The 18,670-nt window shown below is 34.5% G+C and overlaps 1 protein-coding gene across 2 annotated transcripts in view; it reads right to left on the bottom strand.

The window, feature by feature from the left end:
- LOC144965716 (major facilitator superfamily domain-containing protein 12-like) overlaps positions 1 to 18,670 on the bottom strand; it is a 40,262-nt gene that overhangs the window by 14,960 nt on the left and 6,632 nt on the right. The window contains exons 1-11 of one of the 2 annotated variants that reach the window (XM_078901334.1): positions 18,473 to 18,591; positions 12,930 to 13,049; positions 11,955 to 12,165; positions 11,447 to 11,597; positions 9,781 to 9,988; positions 8,018 to 8,186; positions 6,823 to 7,044; positions 5,560 to 5,652; positions 3,494 to 3,586; positions 3,014 to 3,184; positions 2,026 to 2,120 (exon numbers count right to left, since the gene is read on the bottom strand). In XM_078901334.1, coding sequence (XP_078757460.1) covers positions 2,026 to 2,120; positions 3,014 to 3,184; positions 3,494 to 3,586; positions 5,560 to 5,652; positions 6,823 to 7,044; positions 8,018 to 8,186; positions 9,781 to 9,988; positions 11,447 to 11,597; positions 11,955 to 12,128 — 1,376 coding nt within the window. In that variant the 5' untranslated portion in view covers positions 12,129 to 12,165; positions 12,930 to 13,049; positions 18,473 to 18,591. Of the gene's footprint in view, positions 1 to 2,025; positions 2,121 to 3,013; positions 3,185 to 3,493; positions 3,587 to 5,559; positions 5,653 to 6,822; positions 7,045 to 8,017; positions 8,187 to 9,780; positions 9,989 to 11,446; positions 11,598 to 11,954; positions 12,166 to 12,929; positions 13,050 to 18,472; positions 18,592 to 18,670 lie in introns of those variants that run through there. The other variant, XM_078901335.1, reaches the window with a different exon arrangement.

Here is an 18,670-nt window from a genome sequence, read left to right as displayed (position 1 = left end):
TTATAGGCTTGACATCAAATAAAATCTCATACAAGAATAAGTTCAAAGATTTATTTAGCATTCAATAACAAGACGCAATGTTTTAATCAATGGATTTTATACAAATAGCACGCCAGCCTGAAGCAAAGTGATAAAAATGGATAAAGGAAATAGAGATTCAATGGTCAATAGAGAAACAACAACAACAAAATATTTAACTCCCCTTCCGCCCCCCCCCCCCCTCCCTAATTCTTACATTTCATAATACTATGTCTGACTTACAATATTTCTTTAAAAATACTTCCATCAGCAACACCAAATTAAAGAGCTTGAGCCAATAAGAGAAAATAAAAAGCGTGTATGAACTTGTCATTTGTGTTATTCTTTCTTTAAATCAATCAAGGTAAATGTAAATTGCGATAATGTTGTCTAGTGGTTTGAATCTTGCCTTTGGACTGGACGGTCCAGGCTTCGAGACCCACTCTGAGTGGCACAGTTGCTTCCTTGCAAAAGGCTCTTTACTCACATTTTCTCATCATAATTAGGTGTAAAATGAATACCTGGCTATATAAAAGTGCTGTGTCTGTCCTGTTGGCTAGCGGTCCCTTGTAAAGCGCTTTGAGCACGTTTATTGTGCTATATAATAATTCAAGTTTTTCTGGAGGTTTTATATTCTCTTATTTGTGGATTTTAAAACAGGATTTAATATTTTCTGAGCTTGCTCCAGGACACAAGGCAATTAAAGCCATGACCCGTGGCCTATCCCATACTGTTTCGTATTCCCATGGTCTCCAACCATCCTTCACCTAGACCCACCCCCCCCCCCCCCACACACACACACACCATCCCCACCACCCTAGCTTCGTTGAACATATCCATCCTTTGTTACTCATTAGTTTCCTTTATCCATCTATCAAAAGCAGTAATGGGAAAAGCAGGAGAAAATTTCCTATACTTACGGATGTTTAAAAGATCTATGCATTGAAAGATTATTTTAGTTTGAAATGAATAGTCAGAAAATAAGCGACTATTTTACTATTGAATTGCAAATGCTCTGTTTCACTAATCAACATATAATTGCAGTATTAATGGTCTAAAATTCACTAAAGTTATTTATATGATTCTCGTCTTAATTTTTTACATCAACAAATTATTTTATACTTCCAACAGAGATGTCAACCTTAAGAATCAGAACTGTGTAATTTGGGAGGCAAAAAATGTGTAATGTCCAAAAAAAAAAATTGCAATCTAGTGGAGTCCCCATTTCATGAATAAAACTGCACAACTCTCACAGTGTCATAACACTATATAGACACTCTTAATCTCATATTATTACAAAGAAAATGGCGCTTGCCAAAATTACACAATTTTCGAAGATTTTCATATTTTTTATATTGACACCATGATCCTATCATGAACTCGTAATTTTAGAATAGTTGGCATCTCTGTTCCAATGTATTTTTCATTTACACATCAAACTCATGTGCAGCTCGTTTGAACATTAAAAAAATATAGGTAGGGTCAACATATAGAATAATCAAAACTTGTCATAACATTCTAATGTTGTATATTAAAAAAAGATTAGTAGAGTCTTTGAGATGTCCAAAAATCAAGAGATAAAATAATGTTGCTGATATAAATCAAGAAGTTTTAAACAAAAAGAAAAAACAAAACAAAACCAAAAATTTTAAACATAAACGTTGTTTTTTAAGTTAGTTTCGTTGTTTGTTTGTTATTTTTTTTTCACTCCGCATGAGACTTAAGTGATATACATGCAAATGACCCAAGTCAATTTGAAATTATGAATGTTTGGAATTTCAAAGAATATGCCCTCTTAAATGCAGTTATATCATTGTCCATTGCAAATAGTTTCAATCTCATAAAAAGCAAAGAGAAGATAGCAAAAATGTTAGTATTATTAAAGAAAGGAATAAAGCAAAATAAAAATGATTTATAAAACAGATATTTCATGATGTGTCATTTTTTCTCTGTTACTTATGGCAAAAGAAAGTTGTCATATAAATAGTTGACTGATAAGATACTTACACACAAGGATGAAATTTTTGAATAACAAGAATAGCGACTCCATTGGAGAGCTTGTCAGTAAAACTCATGGCACCAAAAACAAAAGCTCCACTCTCCTGGGGAACAGAAGAGAAACCTTAAATTGTAACAATCCTTAACCATAGTGAAATATTAATTATACATTGTAAACTACATTCATAAGGTAAAATTCTATCATTGAAGTTAATTCAATTAAAATATTTTTTGTCAGTATGTGTAAAAATGTGGCTTTGTGGTCTAGTGGTATGAAACTCATCTTCCAACCAGCAGGTCCCTTGTTTGGGTCCTACTCTGAGCAGTGCAGTCCTTGGAAAAAGCTCTTTACGAACAAACTATCACCATACTCAGCTGCTGAATAAGTACCTAGCCATTAACTGCCTTTAACTCTTATCATCATTAGTAAAAGCATCAAAGGCATCAACATTCTTTTTTCTTGTGTTGATATACTCGATTCTTAAGTTCTTTGGGTTTAACCCTTATAATCAATTTTCACAAACTTTTGTTACGTCCCACCATTGTAGCTAGAGACGTAACCGATCAGTACGGAGTTGATTGAATACCCCTCAGGTAGTTATATTTTCTGTTTCCTCCTCATCCACTAGTTTGATAGTGACAAGTTTGAATCCTTGGTTGGAAGATCACATGAGGTCAGAAAACCTAACAACCTGGACGGTATAGAAGGAATGAAATTGATATCACTCAGCTCTTTGTTAATTCTTTTAGACAGCCATCTGAGTAGTTCTCACTAAATTCTATCTATCAGATTTTAAACGTTTAAGGTTACGTATAGTTCTGTGTTGGTACGTTATGTTTGTCTGGAATATGTTACGAGTATTTTGCCTAAGTGAATAGCATCAATTCAGTCAACTCTGGATTCAAACAATCAATCAATTACGTCCCTTGCAACAATCATGGCAACACTTTCTGAAACAATATATTCACAGACTAAAGAAAAAAGAACAAAACTTACTGTATTGCTGGAAATGAGGTCAGACGTCATTGAGAGAGATGTGATGAGAAGGATAGAGCCAGCAATACCAAGTAGCACCGTTGCACCGTAAACTTCATGACTTTGTTTACCAATAAAATGCATCCAAATGCTAGCACCAGCACCAAACAGCACACCTATAAAATAGGTCAACTGGAAAAGACAATATCTAATTTTATAAATATTGGACCTCAGATACCACAAAAGCTTGGAAGTTAAGAAAATGTTTAAAATTCTTAGTTGTATATTTTCTCCGTCAGAGTCAGATTTTTTTTTTTCAACTTATCATTAGATATCTATATATTTCATTTTCAAAAAGTATAAAGTTGATTTAAATTCAGAAAGAAAAAATTGCACAAATTAAAATAAATGTTTAACATGTCTCAACATTCTTATCTTACATTCAAAATTCTTGGTAATTTAAAGAGGGATAGTTTCTTTTTATGTATCAATAAATCTTACCTTTCTTCCAAAGATTTTGTTGATAAATGGAGCAAGAATTGATGTGAGAAAACTGGATGAATTGGTGAAAAGTGGAATAATGGCAATGTAGATCTGAAAAATGAAAACACAAAAATAACATTATTTCTTTAAAAGAATAAATTATATTGTAATATTTACCACGATGTTGGAGTCAGTCTACATCGTGGTAAATATTACAATAATAATTCACTCCATTGCTACATCTCGAGCACTATTCGATGGATACACACCATCATCAAAACAATGTAGCTTACGCCTGGAAGAGAAATATACTATAATTAAACACCCCACACTCAACACGAAAAAGGAGATGTACAATAGTTGTCCACATCGCCGGAAGCACTTATTAATCAACTACAAATCTACGGAACCACTCCAACAAGCAACAACACACAACAAACCAAACTCATGTAACACACAGTCCTGACGATGGCTGAAAAGGCCTGAAACATCGATGTAGACTGACTCCAACATTGCGGTAAATATTAAAATAATATATATATATATATATATATATATATATATATATAGAGAGAGAGAGAGAGAGAGAGAGAGAGAGAGAGAGAGAGAGAGAGAGATTCTTCTTCTTCAAGTACCAAGTCTGTGCCAGACATCGGTGATCATGATACGCCATTCATCTCTCTGATCAGATAACCTCAGAAAACTAATATTACTCTTCTCTTTCTTTGTCACCCAGCTGTTCAAACTATTCAAATATGTTTTTCTTGGTCTACCTTTACTCTTTTTACCTTCTATCTTTCCTGTGAGAGCAAGATGTTCAATACATTTATGTCGATTTAGGTGCCCTAAAAATTGCATTTGTCTTTTCTTATTGTACGAATTAATAGCCTTTTAGTTTCAGCTTGCTCTAATACTTCTTCATTAGTTTTCTTCTCTGTCCATGAGATTCTTAACATCCTTCTAAGAAACTACATTTCTGCTGCCTCCAGTTTCTTTCTATGGCTTCTGTAATTGTCCAGCTTTCGCAGCCATATAATAATACTGACCATACGTAGGCCTTCAAAACCCTATGTTTTGTTGTCATTGAGATATTGTGGTTTTTAAAAATTTGACTCATTTTATTAAAACTATCTTTAGATATTGCAATTCTTCGTTTTATTTCTGTGTTGCGTCTGCCATCTGAAGTTATTATGTATCCAAGATATTTAAATGCCTGAACTTGTTTCATAGTTTTTCCATTGCTTATTAAGTTGCATATTGAGAGAGAGATAGGGTACATATAAAAAATGTAAAGAAAAAAATGTCAGACTGATAGTGATTATTTGTTGTCTCTTAACACTGAAAGACACAAATGAATAAAGATGAAGAAAAATGAACTGTAATATTAAATAACAAGGGGTCCTAATAGCACAGTTGGTAGATCACTCGTTTTACATGCAAAGGAACTGAGATTGATCCCTGGTGATCCCACGTAGCTGGGCCGGTTAGATCTGATAAAAAGTACTTTGCAATGTTCTATCCAAACGCAGAGCTGCCAACCTACCCCAAAAAATGCGGAATTGTCCGCATTTTCAGCGATTGTACGCTTGTAAGCATTTCCCCCTAGATTGTACCCATTTTCAGTGTATGTATATATAGCTCTTCATTGGATGTTGTGTTATGCTGTTATTCATATTATTACTAGCCTATTGAGAAACCTTGGTGACCAAGTGGATATTCATGTATTTTTTGACCAATTATAATCTTCATGCTGGGAGGTAGAATTCTGAAAGGATTGGATTATAGTCTTGGGAACATCATTGTTGCTGCAATTGAGCTTGTGCGGTGTGACTTTATGTAATTATACCTTCCTCTTACTTTCACAATGGTTAGTTTCCGTCGATTTCAGGATTTTACCCATTCTTATGAAATCTCCCCTATTTTGAGGTCCCATTGTACACATTCTCATCAGATGGGGTTGGCAGCTCTGCAAACGGTAGCAGCAAGTAAGCAATTAGTTATTGTCCGTTTCAGGCGTAAAGTAACATGATAAACTTTGACTCCATGGGCCTTTTGGAACTGAGTGAAAAAGTTTTTCCACCTACCTTGTTCAATTGTACTGTCTCTGTTAGGTACATCGACAAATATACTTGGTTAATATTGATGTACAACCTCGTGGCCATATACAAAATAGCAATCTATTGAGGGAAATAAGGATGATATACAGAAAACAAACTGGAATCAATACAAAAACTGATTCTGTCCCTCAGTTGTGTCCAACACGGTGTACTCTATTATGAGGATAGCACACATGTAATTGTAAACACTATTTTTTTAAGGGCTCGATGGTTTCTATGAGTGAACAAAACTCACAAAATCACACAATTCATTAAAACAACAAGCTACAACCCTGAGATATCAGTCCTGTGTGGAAAAGTTTATGTAATTTACTCTGTCCACCAATCAAGGGACTGATTTTGGTAGATACTGCATTCACTCAACATCTTTCTAAGTCTCATTCTCATTATTCAGAAAAAAATTGATATTGCCTTCTTTGCCTTACAGAACAATACCTTGAGTGTTCTATAAGTTCAGCTTTTCCCTGCATATTTCTAGGTGTCCAATAGATTGAATGAGAGTGTCAATTTATTTTTATCTGGGTGTAGTGTCACTTCCCAGGTTTTGAAAGTCACTGCCACAGTTTATTTATTTAAAAACCTTGGAGCTTTTATATAGAACGGTTCCATTTAATGTGCTCAAAGCGCTTTACAAGGTGTCCCTGACCAACAGCAACATGTAACGTGTAGAACAAGACATGACGCCTGATAGGCGATATTACAATTTTTTCCCAACAGAGACAATACTGTTAACGACCAGGTACTCATTATACACCTGACTATGGTGAGAGAATGTGAATAAAGAACCTTTTCCAAGGAATCAACTATGCACCGAACACGGCTCGAACTCAGGACCTTCTGACCCGAAAGTGAGTGTCATACCACTATAGCTGCATTTATAAACAAAATAGTTTTGTAACTGAAACATTTCTTTATGACAATGGAGAGATCTCACAACAGAAGAAAATAGTCTTTGGAATTGTGGTTAGATAATTTACTTGCTAGTATCAATATTAGTATTGTGCATAATAATAATAATAATAATAATAATAATAATAATAATAATAATAATAATAATAATAATAATAATAATAATAATGATAATAATTTTAATAATAAATAATAATAATAATAATAATAATAATAATAATAATAATAATAATAATAATAATAATAATAATAATAATAATAATAATAATAATTATTATTATTATAATAATTATCATCATCATCATCATTGTTATCAAATACCTGGTAAAACTGATGCTCTCGAAGCCAGTCCTTCCATGTCATTTTTGAATGATGCAATGTAGAAATTTCAATTGTAGACAACGCTTCCTCCGCCCTACTTTCGTCCACACTTTGTGAAATACTCTTTTGCTTACAACTGCCATTCTTATCAGCCCCAGAAGTTCCAACATAGAATATGACGTTGAACAGGATCCCGATACCAAGACATATAAACGCTAAGTTCTGAAAAATGTGAAAAAAAATATCAAAATATCAGTCTCTTGAAAAAAAATAAATAAAATAAATAAATTTTTTTAAAAAATTGACAAAGTTAAAAAAAAATTATTAAAAAATTTAAAAAAAAAGAAGAAAAAAATCCAAAAAACTCACACACATAAAAAACAAAAAACAAACAAAAAACACACAAAAAAAAAGGATTGAAGACTCATTGAATTAAACAATCAGAAATACATATGTAAGAACAAAAAAATTAGAGCACTTTATCAATCTGACTTTAAAAACACCATTGATAATATGATAGCATTAAAATGCATCTCTCATCATCTGCTCGTTTGAAGTTTTCAGTTTGTTGTAGTCCAAAGCTAGTATGGAGCATATATGAGACCGGTGACCTCGTTCTGGTATGAGCTTGAAATGGACTAGATTAAAAAGGTTGAGATATACGTCACAACATGGATACTCAAGATTTATGTTAAAGTTCAAAATACAAAACTAACTTTCCTCTATAAAAAAGAGTAGTCCTTCAGGCCACCAGATTCATAGAGATGGAGCTTATCCCGGTTTCAATATGATGAAATGGACACAAGCAATTGCTTGCTATCCATTGGATAGGATGCTTGTCTATTGCAAAGTACTTTCCACCATATCTAACAGACCCCAGTACCCATTCCTTGCTGGGTGGACAGGCAGGTCATATGACTGCACCTGAGATTAATCTCAGTCCCTTTGCTTGTGAAGCAAGTGCTCTACCAATTGATCAATCAAGACCCCCCCCCCCCCCCCCTCACCACCCTCATTCGATAATGCGCTTATTTAGACAAAAATTTTAGAAGTTTAACTCGCAGTTGAATTTTGATCATCAGATCCACCTCAATATAAAACAGTGACCATCAGTCTCATAATATATTCTTTTATACTTGGACAGCAATCTTTTTTTTTTTTAGAGGTGTTTTATGTTTGGAGAAGATTTACCTACCCTGAATTTCGGTGCATCAGCAGTGGTGAGATCCTTTGTAGGATTATCATCAATAATTGAACTGTTTGTTGAGCTGCTATGTCCACCGGTGGTGTCATCGTCTCCAAATTGAAACAACAAGGAGAAAATCCCATAAACTGACATATTTGCAAAAATGGTGAAAAAATTTCTGAAAATAAAAAGGATATGAATCATGATGAATAAAAAAATAAAATCATGATAAACATCAAAAGTGCGGTCATGTGGTCTTGTGGTATGAAACTCGTCTTCAGATTGGAAGGTCCATGGTTTGAGTCCTATTCTGAGCAGTGCATGGTTAAGCCACTGGTAAAGGCTCCTTACTCACAATCTCTTACTGTACTTAGGTGTAAAATGATCACCTGGCTGTTAACCTCGTTGTCTCTATCAGAAAAAAAAAGTAATATTGCCTAACAGGCAGCATGTCTCGTCCTCCAAGTTAATGGTTGCTGTTGGCTAGTGATGCCTTGTGAAGCACTTTGAGCACGTTTAGTGGATATTGCACTTATAAATGCTAAAAAAATTATTTCTTTTTAATTTTAAAAAAAATTATATACCAAATTCACACCACCATCCATTTGATCCTCAATAATGGTAACACTGTACCAAATTTTCATTCTGCCCAATTCACATCGCCTGCAAGGCGAACACATGACAAGGTCTATAGCCAGATATACTTAAGTGGGTTAATGTGCGTAAAATACCTTATCCAATGACCCTAGAACCTTAATTCTGAGAATGGAAATGATTACACCCCCCCCCTCCTGGAATGTACCAGTACCAGCCTTCTATTTCCTTTTGTAATTCTAATTCATTCTGCTAGAGCAGGGTACATTCTAAAATAGCCCTTAAGAGGGACATTGACATAAAGGAATACTACGCAACTAGAGTTTGATTAATGTAAAAATTATGCAGACAAAAGAATATAACAGAATTTAAAAAGAACAAAATATTAAACATGAAATGTTCTGGGTTCAAAACCCTTTTCAGCCAATAATAAAATCAGTACAAACGTTATTAAATCATTGTAAATACAGACAGACGACAAGATGTTAAACATGTCTTGTACTTCTCCCTCTATTAAAAATCTAGTCAAAGCACACTTAGCCATAGTTATTCGTTAAGAGTTGCAAGCCCCTCAGAACCAGTTTTTTTTTTTTTTCGTTTTCTGTAACTTTAAATAGACAATAACAATTTCTTGCTACCATTTGGTAAACACATATTTATTACAATGCACTTTCCACCAGATTTAACAGACCCGCTTCCCAATCACTGCTGGATGGACAGAGGAAACATGCGCAAAAAGCCTTCCCTGTCGGCACACTGTCAAGAAAGCTAACCACCAGCAGAACCCTCAGACCAAATCAAGGTCATGTTGTGAGCCCAAGTCCATATCGTTAAACTGTAGCAACGCACATTAGCTACAATTAACGCCCTTGTTAGCCCTTGACGGATGTGGAGAAATTTCAACAGAGTGAATATTTCTAAATATTTGATTGAAACACCTTAAATCATAATATACATGTAATATATCATTTATCTGTTCATCGTTCATATATGAATAATCACCTATTTTCTACAATTATCAAGAATTAGAGAATATCATCTTTTAAAGAAATAAAAATATTTCAGATATCTATTCATCGTTCACATGAATAATCAAGTAAATGTCCTACAACTATCATGAACTAAAGAATACACCCTTTTTTCTCTTTCAACTTTTTAAACTCTTTTAACTGACAAACCTGATTGACTGCAACGTCACTCTTTCTTGTTTGTATGGGGTGAGTTCTGAGGAGTACGACAGGTGACTGATCTGTGTAGATGCCCATCCAAATTGAAATATTACAACAAAAGGAGCAAAGTAGATAAACTGTGCTATATTAGGGGCGTGGGCACAGGAGATACATAACTGAAATATGAAAGGAAAACTTGCCAACACACAAAGTGTTCCTGAAAACAGAAAAATAAAATAAAAGAATATAATTGATAACTTTCATTGAATAGCTTATTTAATTAAGACTGGTCATTTATGAAGAAAAGTATATTGCTGTATTATTGACAACGGCAACGTGAAGCATTACTGTTTTAATCATTATTGATGTTGGTTGAGGAAGGGTTTCGAGCCTGAAATACTCCGCCTACTTTATTCATTTTTGTTTTTGTTTTGAAGCTGTGTCTATTCATTTTTTCCTCAATAGTTATTATTATTACCAATTGCGATTATCACAGACAAGAAACATTTCTAATATTGATTCTCTACATTTTTTATCAGTATAATATTTGACAACAACACTTATTAAGTGATTTTCAGTTTCAGTGAGCCCAAACGAAAAGAAATTGGCAGCAGCAACGCAAACAGAGGCATCAAGTAACTGAGTAAAATTTGTGTTAAATTATCAAAAACTGTTCACTGTTTTCACTAACCTTATAACAATAATGATAATAATAATAATAATAATAATAATAATAATAATAATAATAATAATAATAATAATAATAATAATAATAATAATAATAATAATAATAATAATAATAATATACTTTATTCATCCAAAAAAAAAAAAAATGGAAATTCGTTTACAGACGTGGCATGCATAAAAATGTATAAACACAAAGTTGAGAATCTATGGTGAGAATGTATACATATATATATATATATATACAAAAATGTAAAAATATACAACCAAGAACCAATAGCATCACTTTATATATTAATTTGATAAATTGAGATAGGCCATACCTCTTGACTTTAGTCCGAACTTGTGTGTGTATATTTAAAAGATAGTATTTAATTTAAATCACAGTTGCGCATTAAAAATTAGAACACCATGTGGCAAAAATTAATTAAGATGACGTGTTGTCTTTGTTTTTATAGATATAAGGCAACGGCTCCTCATGGAGACATTAATATATTTGTGAAGGGGGTGATCGTCATCCTTCATCACTTTCTCCATTTTACTTAGACAAAATCTCTTCAACAGTTCTTCCACATTGGAAATTGGGTGAGTATAACTCCTGGCTTTATCAATTATCCGATCAATTTTCTTAATGTCGTAAATACTGGCATTTCCACACCATGCTGTAATACAAAAAGTAATAACGGTCTCCAAAACGGATCTATAAAAAAGGGTGCATAACGTTTTGTCTATGTCACATTCTGAAAGTTTCCGAATAAATACATTCTTTTGTTCAATTTAGAGATAACAGCATAGGTTTGTAAATGCCACTGCAATTTATTGTCAATGAAAATACCCAAATATAATAATAATAATAATAATAATAATAATAATAATAATAATAATAATAATAATAATAATAATAATAATAATAATAATAATAATAGGCATAATGAATACCTTCATGATGTACATAAATTACACCATACTTTCATTCCGTTCTGTAGCTTACCTACAAAATGCCATGACTTTCTCTTTCCGAGGCCACAGAATCCTGTGCGGGTTCGATCCGACTCTAACCCAACAAAAGGAGTAAACACTGCATCTGCTACTTGGCCTATAAGAACCAGATTTCCAGCCAGGAAGTTATTAAAGTGAACGACCTGCATGAGAGAAAAAAAAGAGAAATTCACAAGTTAGAAGTCTGACATAATAAAAAGACGAAAATATATCGTGGACAATGGAATTGATAAATAATTCTATAATATTATTTTTCTTTAATATCAATCCCAAAAGAACAAAAATACAAAGACGTCATAGGTCAGTTTCAGTCAAAATGGATTTTTACCTATTGCTGGTTTTATTAGTCACAACTTTGCACAAAGTATTAAAAGACCTGAATATCAATAATATCAATTTATATATATAAATAACTTTTCTAATTTCCTCTCACCGAAAGAAGAAAAAGGAATTTAAAAAAAAAAAAAAAATAATAATTTTCTAAAGCTGTATGGCCTTACCTGATGCAAAAATACAAGCAAGTAACTGAACCACATCGACGCTGTTAAGTCATTGAGTACATGACCAACTCCATATGACAGCCGTTGAACATTTGTCAATGCTCTTTCAGTCTTCTTCCTCTCCGAAATCTGGTCACCATTAGGCACATGTCCGTTGCTCTCACAGTCAGCCATATTGATTCTGTATTTCTCAAATTATTGGTTTTGTCCTCTGATAAAAAAAACACAAACGTCTCTTTTAGAATTATCTTACTGAATTATAATAATATCAACTGGACAAAAAGTATGGTAAAAGATAAAAATGTAAAATAAAATGATTACCACAGCACCCAACTTCCACATAGGTATCTGAAGTCTGATGGGCAAAATTGTTATGTACTCATTGTTGTCATGGCAAAATACTCTCAAACTTACATAAAATATTTTCCATTACAAATATGTTAAATCAAGCCCGTGATTGTCCTCAGATATCAGACCCGCAAGTGTGCATGGAAATGGTCCTTCAGAGCCATAAGGATCATGAAGCCGGAGTTTAGTCCGGTTACTATAGCAATAAATGGACAGAGTCGTTCGCTGCTAACCTTTGGATAAGAACACTTATTTATCATAAAGTATTTTCCACCAGACTTAATATAAACGTTTCTTTTATCCACATCTAAATGTTTCAATAAGTGGGTCAAGGTTAGGATATAACCTTATTCACAAAAATCAAGAAGAGTGTGATTAGCTTGAAATTAGTTACATAAAATAATTAATAAACGTGAATGGTGAGTGTATGTAAACAGGACACAACAGAAAGGTGAGAGAGAGAGAGAGAGAGAGAGAGAGAGAGAGAGAGAGAGAGAGAGAGAGAGAGAGAGAGAGAGAGAGAGAGAGAGAGAGAGAGAGAGAGAGAGAGAGAGAGAGAGAGGGGGGGGGGCATAACCAAAACACAAAACAGTGAAACATTTTTTTTTTTAATAGTAAAAACTCTACCTTTTAGTAAGGTGATAAATCAAATGTAAAAATTGTGATTGGCAAACAGAACAGACTTGTTCAGTGGATAATCTAAAGTTTTGTCCACTGTTCATCCCATTTAGATCATCTGTTACGAATCTGAAAAAAGCAACGTAAAATCATGTAAAGAAGTAAACACTAATAAAAGCATCAGATGGTGGAATGAGGGTGTCAGGGAAAAAAGAGAGAATTAAGGATTTCTGTCATGAGTAATGTAATTTGAACCATGTCTCACATGAATTCATTAATTAAAACCCATTCCTGTCTCTGACAGTCTCTTTTCTTGATCATGGAGTTTACAGCGCATGCAATAATTTTAGGTCCTGGGATGCACTTTGCTAACAAAAAAAAAAGCCTAAAATGTTTTGTTTTAAGAGCATATATGAAACTATTTAGTGCAAATGGTACCACTCTTAAATCATAGAAAGGATACATATCCGTCAACCTTCCCTTTAACAGTTATTTTTAAACAACCAGTGCTTGAATCTCTTCTTTTTTTTTTTAAATCAAGTCCCAGATACCAAACAAAGTCAGTCGGAAAATTTCAAAAAGTTGGTTTTCCGACTTGAGATGCCAGTGCAATGTCAATGCAAATAAGTATGATGGTACAGTTAAAAGATGAGTGATAAACAGGGAAGACAAAAGCTTTAGTTCATGCAGAGGACAGATGTAGTAGTGTTTAATGTGAGACCATCCAAAAATCCCATCCAGATGCAATCACAAGATCTGTGCCAAGAGGAATATCATAATTGCTTTGTTACAGTAATAAGACCATATTTATAACAAAGAGATGGCCTGAGTAAAATCAAGAAAGAAAGACCTTATTAAATGTTATGAACAGTCAGGTGACTCCTAAGCGTCGCGGACAAGCTGTCAGACTATAATCTTGAAGATACTGGGTTTGATTCCCATTGTGGACCATTTTTTTTAAAAATTTGTTTTACTGAGAAAGAAATAATGTTTGTTGTTATAGTTACGCACATATTTTTAATACTTTAAATTAATCTATCTTATTATTATTATTATTATTATTATTATTATTATTATTATTATTATTATTATTATTATCATCATTATTATTGTTATTGTTATTATCATCATTATTATTATTAATTATAATGTGCATGTGCAATCAACAGATTATTCTGACTCAGTCTGAATAGTCTCCTGTGGCAGTATAGTTTATTATAATCATCATTACAATTTTAGGAACTGTCAACAGGTAGTCTAGACAAAGAACATAATATCCTATATTTATTTTAATCTTTGGTCTAAACCCGCTTTATTTGACGAGAAAGACAAAATCATGGATCAATTGAAGTCCATATATAGAGCATATTCAGGTCAAACCAGCCGCAACCAGACTCGATGTCGAATTTCCTATTGTTTTGTTTTGTTTCCAGTGCATATTTCTACTAACCAAGCAGACGCCTCGTGGGACGTTTTCTCGCCGTTTCAGTTTGTGCAATCCAGGAGAAGGCAAAGAAACTTGTTTACATCGAGATATTGCTCACAAAATGTAAGTATCCCGTTCTTTGTTATGGGTTGCAAAGTGTGGAAGGAAGTTGCTATTTAAGCTATTTATATGTCTTTATTAAGGAGTTTCGGCTCAACCACTGCACTGCATGTTATTTTAGGATTGTTTGATTGTGGTTAGATCGTCTGGCAATGTTCGGGCTTCATTTTAGCCCCATTAGTGAAACCGGCCGGGTTGATTAAGTTGTTTATTATTATTCTAGACGTCTATAATATTATTTGTTGCAATGCTTTCCTTGTATTTCTGTTGACCGGTCTATGTTTATCATGATTATTATTATTATTAAATTATATTATGTTCACCATTGTAAAGAAAACTAGCCAGTCTATGAAAATGAAGTTCAAATATCTAAATAAAGTTCATTTTTTCACATTGTTACAGGCACCAAGATACCAAGATCAAAGTAATCTCAAGCAAGTGTGGATGCTGCACTTGATGCCATCCGCACCAAAAAACTTTCAGTCCGCCAGGCCGCTGCGACCTACTCTGTCCCGAGATCAACACTGATGGACAAGATGGCCAGAAAATGCCCTGTATCTCAAACAGTGTTGGATGCTGAGGAGAAGAAAAAACTAATTAAGTGGATGGTGGCCTGTGCCAGGGCAGGTGAAGGGAAGGACAGGGAGCAGCTGCGCCTGGAGGTGCAGATAATACTAAATGCTGAAGGCAGAGACACCGCCTTCACCAACAACAAGCCAGGATACTACTGGTACAAGGCATTTATGGAGCGACACAAGGGGGAGGTGCGGGAGAAGAAAGCCATGTCCCTTGGGGAACAATGTGCTCAGGTATCAGAAGGAAAGATACTTGGGTGGTTCCACACCGTGCGTACACACTAATGTCAAATGGCATTGACATTACCAAGCCCCCCCCCCCCCCCCCCCCCAGCAACGTCTTCAATTGCAACGAGACTGGTCGGACGTTGAGACGGATATCGTGATGTGATTTTTGTGGAAGTGATAGGGACCTGGATGGATGGATTGGGTGCAAGTGTGGGAGGTGGTACCACAGAGGATGTACTGGCAGAGAGAGAGAGAGAGAGAGAGAGAGAGAGAGAAGATACTGGGGATGAGTGAGAAGGAGATCAGTGTTTTCGCGTTTGTGTGTCAATTGTGCAAGTGTCATGTTATTCTATTGCGTTATGATTATATACCCTATTAATTGTTTTGAATAAATTAATTTTGACTTACTCTGTTGAAAATGAACATAAACAGGTTTATTTATCTATCTAGATGTCTAGATCTAGTCTAGCTACTTATGAAAATATATGGCAGTCGTCTTGGGGGAAGGAAACATTCTGCCAATTTGTGGAAAGAGTCCTTCAAAGTCCTTCAAAGTCCTTGGAATGCTGGAATCAAACCCTAAATTGACCAATGACCCGGCAGATATTTTACCAACTGAGCCTATGGATCTGCTTTAACTGTTTTAACTATTAAATAAACAAAAGGAAACAGCGTTTCTCAGCATCCGTGAAGGGTGGCCGGTTTGCCCAAGATGGGTGGCCGGTTGGACCTTAAAGTTCTATAAGTGGCCGGTAGTACCAAAATGTCACCAATAACATTTTGCGTGGAGAATATGGATAAGACTGCTTAGGGTGCAGAATCAGCTGGTTCACCTGAAACCGGCCACTTGAGCTTTACATTTTACGACATCACTATACAGCATTGGTCTTATTTCTGGCCAGCAGTCTTCCATTCTCTGAGAGGACCACGGATAAGACTTGTGTGGCCGGTAAGCCTGAATCTACTCTATATAAATTAGGTAAAAAAGAAAAGAGTTAAAACTCTTCAACAGTAACAAAAGTTAGTCAAAGTAAATGTGGTATAAATGAAAAGCTTTTCTAACAACATAACACAATGTCCAAATAAAATCAGGACAAAAATAAATAATCTAAAAATCACATATTCTGATAGTGTGAGACAGGCAACAATCCTACATTCCAAAAGTAGGGGTATGAGCTAAGTCAGTGTGATTTGGGCAAAACATAATTTCTTCTGAACTCTTTTTTATCACTTCCACCCTCTGCCTACTGCCCATATTGTGTCGTCCTCCCCTCTGTATGCTCACGCAAATTGGGGTTTGAGTCTGAATAGCCACGGGAGACTATTCAGACTCGAGTCCGAATTACCAATTCCTCCGACTCCCATGAATGAAATTTGATTTGCTTTTTTTTTGCAATGCACCAACTTGACATATATCTATCATATTGTGAACTTATAATTTCTATAATTTGAACTTTTGTTTGTATAAACTATTATCCATTTATATCTGCTTATACGACACTGTAATTTAGCTTGTATTTAAAGGTCTTTTGACCTATGACCTACGACGTTACTTGTTGTAACTTAGAACACTTCTGTTCCCGCCATTCACACAGCTTCATGGTTTGTCCATTTCATAAAGGAAGTGTCAATTGCCAAGGAGTGAGTCCTTGGTAGTTGACGGTTCATCAATTGCCAAGGAGTCAAATTGGAACTCTTCAGCCGCATGTGGTGATTTCAGTCGGGCCTCAATCAGCTGCATGTGGTGATTTCAGTCAAGCCTCGATTTGCGCGCATACGAATCTCGAACCCCGTCACTTTCTTTTCTTCCATTCGCCATTCACTCATTCCTTGTCAATCGTTGTGGAAAGGATCAAGTCCACACTTGTTGGCATTTGTTTTTAATTTTTATGTCTTTTCACGAATTCCAAGATGATTTAAAATAATATCAAACAAAAATTACTGTTGATTTCGGATTCAGCGGGGGAAAAAAAACAGAAGGACGAGGTGGCAAATCCCTGCCAAGATGTCCTAGATTAAAAAAGAAAAATAAGATTTCCTTTATTTTAAAGGAAATATACTGCACATCGTCTTAATACGGAATAATTAACGTAAAACATTTGTGCAACAAGATCAATCCGTGGCATTAATAGTAAATAGTTGATGATCTACCAACTGGCAAGGTCCGTAACAAAAAGAGGAAATATGAGAAAGAGAGAGAGAGGGGGGGGGGGGAATGACAGAGAAATACATACACAGAGGAAAAAATGGCAGAGAGGGAAAAGAGAAAATGACAGAGAGAGAGAGAGTGTGTGTGTAATAGAGGAAAAAAAGAGAAAACGACACACAGAGAGAAACAAGAGTAAAAGTAAAAGAGAGTATTAATTAATATTAATATTAATACATAGCATCACTCTGTGGCAATGCATCACTTCGTGACACTAAAGGTACTCCGTGGCAGTTAAAAGTACACATGCGTAGTTGATGAACTGACACGGTCCTTGGCAATTGACGATTTGACAATTGTCAAGGTCCTTGGCAATTGACGCTACCTTTCATAAAAGCACTACTTACCTCTAGGGTTTTTAAAAAAAAAAAGAAAAATACTATCGTAAACTTGGATTTAGGTGCCCAGTGCCAGTAGGATTTGAATCAGTTCCCTATTTTTGTGTTGTGAGTCGAGATTGAGACTGAGGCGATTGAGGATGAGACGTGGCGGTTAGAAATATGAGTAGGTGATGAGGAGAGACCACCACGAGTGAAAAACTTAGTATGATGAAATGCTATTGAGTCGTGTTAACATGGTACTCGCTGTAGATCGTCTTTTAGTGAGAGATCTTTTAGCCAATCGGCACCAGTCTTATGGAACCATCTGCCTTCATCCCTCAAAAAATGTCCGACATGTGAAAACTTTAAAAATATACTCAAAACACATCTCTTTAGGAAATCTATTAGGCCTGCATGTTATAGATATCCTAAATTTTCATCTTGTAGCACAGTGCGTGGTAATTAAATTAAAAATTGATTAATTCTATTCCAATATGGTAGATTTTATGCTTAAATTATCGATATATTATTATTGTGTTTTATTTGCATTCATTGTATTGTAAAGCGCCTCTGAGTCTGAGCACATTGTGGATCTAAGGCGCTATATAAATTCATTCATTATTATTATTATTATTATTATTATTATTATTATTATTATTATTATTACTCATACATACACTTAATTTACTGTGACTTCGATACAAAATAAAAATGAAAGAATGGTTGTGTAACTCCAATGTCGGAAACTGGTGGCTCATAGTGTTACTGTTACTCTTCCCTCACTATTGTTTACAAATAGAAATATTAATTTGTCACATGATTCTGGTCATATGATTCGTATGATCTGTATAGCTTCAGTTGAAGTGCGAGTTATT

This window comes from Berghia stephanieae, chromosome 2 (assembly GCF_034508935.2).
Source record: "Berghia stephanieae isolate SIO BIC M18660-M18661 chromosome 2, UCSD_Bste_1.3, whole genome shotgun sequence".
NCBI lineage: Eukaryota > Metazoa > Mollusca > Gastropoda > Nudibranchia > Aeolidiidae > Berghia > Berghia stephanieae.
The sequence above is the reverse complement of the archived record's forward strand: the minus strand, read 5'-3'. Positions and strand labels throughout refer to the sequence as shown.